This window comes from Neovison vison, chromosome 7 (genome assembly GCF_020171115.1).
Source record: "Neovison vison isolate M4711 chromosome 7, ASM_NN_V1, whole genome shotgun sequence".
Classification (NCBI taxonomy): Eukaryota; Metazoa; Chordata; class Mammalia; order Carnivora; family Mustelidae; genus Neogale; species Neogale vison.
The window spans coordinates 51,031,404-51,039,955 of NC_058097.1; the positions used below are offsets into that span (position 1 = coordinate 51,031,404).

The 8,552-nt window shown below is 48.6% G+C and overlaps 1 protein-coding gene across 2 annotated transcripts; it reads right to left on the minus strand.

Annotated features, from left to right (window-relative positions):
• Positions 1-4,141: 4,141 nt before the first annotated feature.
• DKKL1 (dickkopf like acrosomal protein 1) lies at positions 4,142-8,314 on the minus strand. 2 transcript variants are annotated; one of them, XM_044260514.1, is made up of 5 exons: positions 8,288-8,314; positions 7,713-7,887; positions 7,038-7,178; positions 6,823-6,915; positions 4,142-4,539 (listed from the first exon to the last, which is right to left on the minus strand). In XM_044260514.1, exons 2-5 carry the CDS (start codon positions 7,866-7,868, stop codon positions 4,228-4,230), a joined length of 702 nt encoding a protein of 233 aa, XP_044116449.1. In that variant the 5' UTR covers positions 7,869-7,887; positions 8,288-8,314; the 3' UTR covers positions 4,142-4,227. The 2 variants fall into 2 exon arrangements, with proteins under 2 accessions (XP_044116449.1, XP_044116448.1); XM_044260513.1 differs by having other exon boundaries at positions 8,151-8,313.
• Between the last annotated feature and the right edge of the window lie 238 nt (positions 8,315-8,552).

Here is an 8,552-nt window from a genome sequence, read left to right on the forward strand (position 1 = left end):
CCTGGGTGGCTCAGTGGGTTAAAGCCTCTGCCTTCTGCTCAGGTCATGATATCAGGGTCCTGGTATCGGAGCCCCTCATGGGAGCCCCTCATTGGGCTCCCTGCTCAGCAGGGAGCCTACTTACCCCTCTCTCTCTCTGCCTGTCTCTCTGCCTACTTGTGATCTCTGCCAAATAAATAAAATCTAAAATAAATAAATAAAATAAGGATTTGGGGCACAAGATGTCCCATTCTGCTAGCGGAGACAGAAAAGGAGTCCTGCATCCTCCCGTTCACGCCACCATCATTCATTCAGTTTTCACTTCCTCAGAGAGACCTTCCCCTGCCACACTGCATTAGGCCCCCATCTCACTAACCACACTTACTGTTTCTTAGTGGTCCTGATGGGGTGTCTCACAACGTGACATATTGTATATCTGTGTACTAACACCCCTACTGGAATGTGAGCTATATGCAGTAAGAAACTGCTTTGGGGCTAGAACATGTCTGGCTCAGTGTGAGTGCTCAAAAAAAAAAAAAAAAAAAAAAAAAAAAAAAGTTGAATGAATGAGTGAACCAATGGATAGAATCCAAACTGCTTAACTCCTGGGCAGTACAGACTATGACAAGGTTATGGGCCTGGCCTGGAGGCAAACGTTCTTGGGTTTGAATTTTGGTTCCATCTCTTCATTGGCACAACGGCTTACCTTCTCTGAGCCTCAGGTTTCTTCCCAGAAATGGAGCTAGTAATTGCTTCTTAGGTTACCTTGAGGACTTAAGGTGGTAATCATTTGCTAATTGTTATTATTATGGCTATTAGACGGTGACTTGTCATAAGGCCTGGGAAAGAACCAGTTTGACAGGTGATGTGATCAGTGGTTAAAAGTGTGAGATATAGAATCAGACAAAACCAGTGCCATTGCTGTATGACTTTGGCAAGTGACCTCACCTCTCTGAACCTCAGCTTCTCTAAAATGGGAACAAATAGTACCCATCTAAAGGGGTCTTGAGAGTTCAATAAGAATGTTTGTTTGCCAAGTGTTTTCTAAGCACAGGCCGTCTACTGGTGGACTCCTTGACTTTATTAGTATAGGTTCATTGTGTTTATTTCTTCAGTATTTCTTATCCCTTCCTCCTTCCCTCCCTTTCTTCCTTTTTGAGGTGTGGATAATTTTGTAAGACCTAACAATTTTTAAAAAAAATTATAGTTGTAACATACATAAAAGTGCTAAATCTTAAGTTATAGCTCAATTAAATCTGTATAGAGTAGGGCGCTTGGGTGGCTCAGTCGGTTAAGCATCTGACTTCTGCTCAGATCATGATCTCAGGGTCCTGGGATGAGCACTGCGATAGGCTCCATGCTCAGCAGGGAGTCTGCTTCTCCTTCTCCCTCTGTCCTTCCCACTGCATGTGTGCTTTCTCCTTCTCTTAAATAAATGTTAAAAAAAAATTGTATAGTGCAGTACATTAATGGAACCACCCACATAAAAAAAGAGAGCACCGTCCACAACCCAGAAGCCTTAGTCACATTTCCCCCTAAGTATTATCTTCCAAAGGTAACCACTTTGGATTATGGTTTCTTTTGCTTAACATTATGTTTATGAGATTCATCGAATAGCAGTGGGTTATTCTTTTCACTGATATATAATATTCCAATGATGAATATGCCACAATTTTACCATTTCATTTGATGGGCATTGGGTTGTTCCTGCCTCCTGGTGATTATGAGTATTGTTGCTCTGAATTATTTATTTAGATCTTCTTTAATCAGTTTCAGTAATGTTTCATAGTCTTCTGTTGAGAGACCTGGCAAATCTTTTTTTTTTATGACAACATGAATCATATTTTTAAAAATTTCATTTGGACTTTTTTGTTCTAAATGTTTAGGGGTATAATTTATTTTTTTAAAAAAGATTTTATTTAACAGAGAGAGAGAGACAGTGAGAGAGGGAACACAAGCAGGGGGGATGGGAGGGGGAGAAGCAGGCTTCCTGTTGAGCAGGGAGCCTGATGCAGGCCTCAGTCCCAGGACCCTGGGATCATGACCTGAGCTGAAGGCAGATGCTTAACCAACTGAGCCACCCAGGCGCCCATCCTAATTCTTTAAAAAAAGAAAAAAAAATTATCAGAGAGAGAGAGAGAGTATGAGTGGGGTGAGGGGTAGAGAGGGAGGAAGAAGCAGACTTCTCGCCGCTGAGCAGGGAGCTTGACACAGGGCTCGATCCCAGAACCCTGGGATCATGACCTGAGCCATATGTAGATGCTTAACCAACTGAGCCATCCAGGCGTCCCCAAACCTAAATTTTCAAAAAAAAGTTCACTTTTATTTATGCCCATGCATTTCTATGCATTTCTATGCGTTGGGTCTGTCTGTGGGGTGATCTGACCCTGAGCCTGGCCTTCAAGGGAGAAAACTCATGTCATGTCTATATCCCCCAGAGGACTCAGCACCAAGAGGATCCTGATGTGTCTTCTTTTTTTTTTTTTTTAACAATTTTTTTTAAAAGATTTTATTTATTTATTTGAGAGAGACAGTGAGAGAGAGCATGAGCGAGGAGAAGGTCAGAGAGCGAAGCAGACTCTCCATGGAGCTGGGAGCCTGATGTGGGACTCGATCCCAGGACTCCAGGATCACGCCCTGAGCCGAGGGCAGTCGTCCAACCAACTGCGCCACCCAGGCGTCCCTTTTTTAACAATTTTATTTATTTGACAGACAGAGATCACAAGTAGGCAGAAAGGCAGGCAGAGAGAGGGGGGGAAACAGGCTCCCCGCTGAGCAGAGAGCCCGATGTGGGGCTCAATCCCAGGTCTCTGGGATCTTGACCTGAGCCGAAAGCAGAGGCTTTAACCCACTGAGCCACTCAGGCGCCCCCCCCCTTTTTTTTTTAAAGATTTTGTCAGAGTGACAGAGAGAGTACAGGCAGGCAGAGTGGCAGGCAGAGGCAGAGGGAGAAGCAGGCTCCCCGAGGAGCAAGGAGCCCAAAGTGGGACTCTGTCCCAGGATGCTGGGATCATGACCTGAGCCAAAGGCAGCTACTTAACCGACTGAGCCACCCAGGCATCCCCTGATGTGTCTACTTCATGAGAGGTCTTGTCTCAGAGGGAACAGGAGACATGGTGGGCATGGGGACAAAGTGGACAGGGCACCCAAGACAGGGTCTGTGAACTTCCAGGTTTGGCTGAGGCATCAGGCCTGGCTGACAAAGTTGGTGTGTCAGGAGTTGGGCATGGAGGGACAGAGGGACAAAGGGAGAGACAAACAGCAAGTTGAAGATGGAGTCAGCTTGTAAGTCAAGAATCAGGGAATGTTGGGGTGCCTGGGTGGCTCACTGGGTTAAACCTCTGTCTTTGGCTCACGTTGTGATTCCAGGGCCTGGGATTGAGCCCCGAATCGGGCTATCTGCTTGGGGGGAGCCTGCTTCCCCCTCTCTCTCTGCCTGCCTCTCTGCCTACTTGAGATCTTGGTCTGTCAAATAAAATCTTTTAAGAAAAAAAAGTCAGGGGATGAAAAGATAAAAATAAGAGTGTGCAGAGATGCCCTGGGGGCTCAGTTGGTTATGCACCCACCTTTGATTCAGGGCATGATCCCAGAGCGCTGGGATCAAGTCCCACATCAGGATCCTTGCTCAGGAGGAAGCCTGCGTCTCCCCCTGGTTATGCTTTTTCACTGACCAAAAAAAAAAAAAAAAAAAAAAAAAAGCAGATTCTTCCTGCATCTTCCAGCTAAGAACCCAGCAGGCCAACCCCTTGATTTTGACCTTGGAGACCCTGTGCGGAGGACCAGCCGAAGCATTCTGGATTTCTGACCTGTAGATCTGCCAGGAGAATACATACGCATTCTCTGCTGGTTTGTGATCACTCGTTGGGGCAGGGATAGGAAACAAATACAGACATTGGGAACAGGAGAAATACAGACATTGGCAACAGGAGGACAAATAGGACTGGAGGTGATGAGGTCGGCAACTGAGGGGATGGATGGGGCTGGAGGTGACAAAAGTTGGTCGATGAGCAGGCAGACGTCTGAGTGAGAAAACTGAACCTGGAGACCTTGGCAAGAGCCAGTAGCACAATCAGATGTTATTCTTAAGGCTGGGATTGAGGTGGGGACTTGCCATGACCCAGTCAGCTGAGGCCTGGGGACAGATCCTGAAAGGAGAAAGTGCTGCTAGATATAAGAACTTTATTTCTATATGGTGCTTGGGGTGGGGTCTGGTGGGGGGTACATGTGGGTGTTCCCCTGATCCCACCCCTATAGCTGCTGGGAGGGCCTGAGGATGTACAGGAAGTGGGTCTTCCGGGCAGGCAGCCTTGAGTGGGAGGAGCCCTGGGTCCCCTCTTCGAGGCTGTCCTCATGGGTCCCCTCTCGAAGCCCGTCCCGGATGGCCTGCAAGCGGTGTCGCTTCTCGCTGAGCCAGTGGGTGCCCTCCTGAACATCCTGGTGGGACCTCCGCCTTGGCAGCTTCATGATCCAGAATGCCACTCGGGGATGGGGTTCTGGGTGGAAGCTGTCGATGGCTTTTGGGAGTGGCACCAAGGCCTCCTTCTCCTCTATCTTGGGTACCTGGGGAGGAGGGACAGAGAGGTCTCAAACTCCAAATGACAATCCCAGGATGCTACCTCCTCACTGGCATACTCTGCCCAATTTGCCGCCGACAGAGCAGTTTTGGAGTTTAAAGCTCATTTTGTGGTTTACAAAGCACGGGGCTTACAAGTGTATTAGAATAAAAAATACTGAGATTTATAGAATACTCTGGGATTGAAAGCACATTTCCAAGGTTTCAAAGCGTTTTAGGATTAAACATACTCTGAGGTTTAGAAAGCAATTGGAAATGTGCAAATCACTTTGGGATTAAAAGCTCCTGGCTTTCCTAATGCATGACTACAGTTGCAACATGGGATCCTCAGTCGAATCCTGGATCAAAAACCAAATCAGCTCTTAGGGACAGCTTTTGGTCCTTCTTTTGGGACATTTGAGTACGGACTGAATGTCTGTTCGGTCCTTGCTACTCAAAGTGTTGGCTGTGGGCCTGCAGCATTAGCAACATTTGAGAGCTTGTTAGAATATACAAATTAGCAAATTATACATTTAGAACTACTGAATCAGAGGCAGCATTTTTCTGAGAAGTCCTGTAGAAGATTGTTACGGGCCGAATTGTGTCTCCACGCCCCCACACCCTCATTCGTATGAACTCCTAATTCCCAGTACCTCAGAACGTGATCTTACTTAGAAACAGGGTCACTGCAGACTTCGTTAGGACAGGGTCATTAGGATGAGCCAAATCTAATGCAACCAGTATCCTTATGTCAAGGGCAAAATTTGGACATAGAGGTACACATGTCCAAAATTTGGACATAGAGGAGACAAGGCCATGAAAGATGAAGGCAGGGATGGGGGTGTGGGGAATGCTTCTGCATTTCAAGGAATGTCAAAGATTTTCTGCAGACCACCAGAGGCTAGGGGAGAGGCGTGGAACGGATTCTTCGTCACAGCCTCAGAAAGAACGAACCCTCGTGACACCTTGACTTTTAATACCTTGAATGCCTCCAGAACTGGGAAGCAGCATTTCTGTTGTTTCAGCCGCCCAATCTGTTCTACTGTTCTTTGTTCTACTTTGTTCTCTATTAGTTTGCTAGGCAGCCCTCGCAAACTAATAGAGATAATGGTGTGATTTTCAATGTTAAATTTCTCGGGTTTAAAAATGGTACCATGGTGTGGCACCTGGGTGGCTCAGTGGGTTAAAGCCTCTGCCTTCAGCTCAGGTCATGATCCCAGGGTCCTGAGATCCTGCTTCCCTTCCTCTCTCTCTGCCTGCCTCTCTGCCTACTTGTGACCTCTGTCTGTCAAATAAATAAATACAATCTTTAAAAAAAAAATGGTACCGTGGTCGTGTGGGAGAATGCATTATTCTTTGGAGATACCCACTGAAAGATTTAAGGGTGGAGTGTCGTGATGTCCATAATTTACTGTCACAGAGTTCAAAAGTGAAAAAGTAAAGAAAAAATAAATGTGGTAAAATGTTCACAAGTGGTGTATCTAGGTCGGTCGTTCTCAATGGAAGTCTGAAGATGGTTTTGGTTGTCACTACTGGTGGGGGAGGGGGCGCGACTTCCATCTGGTGGGTAGAGGTAGTGTTGCTTATAAACATCCTGCTGGGCATAGGACAGCTCCTACAACCAAAGATTATCCAGCCCCAAATGCCAATGGTGTCAAGGTTAAGAAATCTTGCTCTATGGAAAAGGGAATACAGGTTTACTGCATTATGTCTTTTTTCAACTCTTCTGTTGATTCGAAAATTTAAAAATAAAAACCTGGAGGGGGGTGTAGAAGACCCTTATGGGTTTGCCAAGTGTTTGGGGGTTCTTAAAACGTTTTAGGATAAGAAAATAAGCACTTTGTGGCTAGAATCTCCCTTAAGAAGTTTATAAAGGTGAGCAACGCAAAGCATTTGGGGTTCATCAAACACTCTGGAATGAAAGATCACATTTTGAAGTTTATGAGAGAGAGATCTGCCTAGCCCTTTGGGATAGATTAAAAAATACTTGGAGGTTTGCAGAGTACTTTGAGATAAAAACACACTTTGGGGTTTACAAGGGTGAGGATTACCTGGCATGCAGAATTAAAGGCACTTCTTAGTTTACAGAAATCTCTGGGGTTTACAAAGTGAGTGGGAAATATACTGAGGTTGTAAACCTCATTTCTGAGAGCTCGTTGTTCCCTTTGACAGATGATAAAACTGAGGCTCAGGGAGAGGAGGTGCTGAGCAGTTGGAATGGGAGTGTCATCTTCTCCTAGACTGCAGAAAATGTTTGGGCTTGGACATTTTTGTCAGGGGCATGTCCTAACCTTCCAGTCACCCTCCAAACTCCCCTCTCCTGGCTCGATGGATGCCACCACCTGCTCAGAGATCAGCACCTCTCCTGTCTTGTTGTCTGTCACCTGTGAGAACAGGAGGAGAGAGTGAGAGCAAAACCGCTTCCTGCCTCTGCCCTCCTCCCCACTGATACTGTAGCATGAGGGATTGTGGGGAGACTCCAGGAGGGACTTCCTGGCACAGGCACCTTGTCAATCTGGAGGTGGCTAGAGAGTGTGTTGTTCCCCAGCCGGTGCTCCTGGTTCTCTTCTTGGTGGTAGTTCCTGGGGAGGCCCCGGAAGTCCATGGGGGCAGAGAAGAAGCTGTCCATGCCCCGCAACAAGTCATCCTTGGGCCAGAGGAGGGACCATTGATCTGCTGGGCCTCAAGACTCCCCAGTAAAGCTGCAGCCCTACCAGGATGTCCTTGAGACCTTGCCCCACATACCACCCAGCTCCTTCTCTCTCTGTCCTCTGACCCTTAGGGCCTAACTAGGTCACCTTCTGCCCCATCACCCACCTGTCCTGGGCTCTGTCTCATTACCTTCCTATTTTTGCTCCCTCCTCCCTGCCCTCATCCCACTGTCTCTGTGGCCCCATCCCCTTCTCCTTCTGAGTCTCTCTCTCCATCAGTCTTTGTCTCTGGGGTCCCATCTCCCTCTCTGCTTGATTTCCTCCCTCTTTTCCTATCCCTTGGTCTTCCTTTCACTCTCTATTGATCTCTCTTGGTCCCTTTGACTCCTTCTCTTCCCGCCTGTACTTCTGCCTGGACTCAACCCGTCTTCCATTCGGTCTCTCCGGACCCCTTCCATCCCTCAGTCCCCATCTGCCCCAATCCCTCTCCTCTTTACCTCTTCTTACCCCCAACCCTTGCCATTGCTCACTTTCAGGAACAGCCGGGTGAAGCCTTGGATTAGGCTCTGGAGGCCTAGAAAACCTGAGGAGCTCTCCTGGGCATCAGCATCGCGGATCGGGGCTGCAGTGGAGAGGGGCACCAGGGCAGAGGGGACCAGCAGCAGCAGGACCAGAGGTTGCCACATTGCGGGGCGGGCCGGGAGGCTGTGGCAGCGGTAGGGGGTCAGAGTCCCCGCCCCTAAATGGTCACGCCCCCACCCAAGACAAGCATCGCTTTCCCATCATCCTTGGCCCCAGCAATTCCTCACACCCCGCCCACAGCCCCTCTTCCGTCCTTCTGCCCGCTACCTCCTCCATCGCGTCAGGCCCCGCCCCTCCACCCAGGCTCTGCTCCTCAGGGTGTTGCCTCACAAACGGATCTCATTCCTCTTCTTCGCCCACATTCATACCCAGATCTCATTCCTCACCTTCTCCCACGCCCCGCCCCTTCTCCTGGGTCCCGCCTTATGTTAGACCACAGTCCGGTCACCGGACTCAGACTCCGGCAGTCTGTCCAAGGACTGTTAAATCCAAACAGTTCTGGCCTCGAGCCCAGGTGGGATACCTGGAGCGTTGGGTGAGCTCCGCGAGCCTTAGCCTCGCCCGTATATCTGACCACGCCCCATCTGCTGACCTCACTCAAGAGCCGAGCCCTCTATTGGGTGGTCACGCCCTATGACCACGCCCCAACCGTTAACCACACCCATCGTCAGACCGTGCCCCTGCCGGGTGACCCGGGCCCTGAAGACTTAGTGTGGCCTGTATTCTCGGATCTTGGCCCTTGTGCCCCACTCCAGTTCAGATGGCCATGCCCTTTGATTTAGAGCCGT

What these genes read in the sequence shown, in the direction of transcription:
- DKKL1 (XM_044260514.1), bottom strand. Translation starts at nt 7,868, where the DNA reads ATGTGGCAACCTCTGGTCCTGCTGCTGCTGGTCCCCTCTGCCCTGGTG. An exon ending in GCCACCTCCAGATTGACAAG is followed by an intron (nt 6,916 to 7,037) that starts GTGCCTGTGCCA and finishes CTGTTCTCACAG; the next exon opens with GTGACAGACAACAAGACAGG. An exon ending in GTTTGGAGGGTGACTGGAAG is followed by an intron (nt 4,540 to 6,822) that starts GTTAGGACATGC and finishes CCTCCTCCCCAG; the next exon opens with GTACCCAAGATAGAGGAGAA.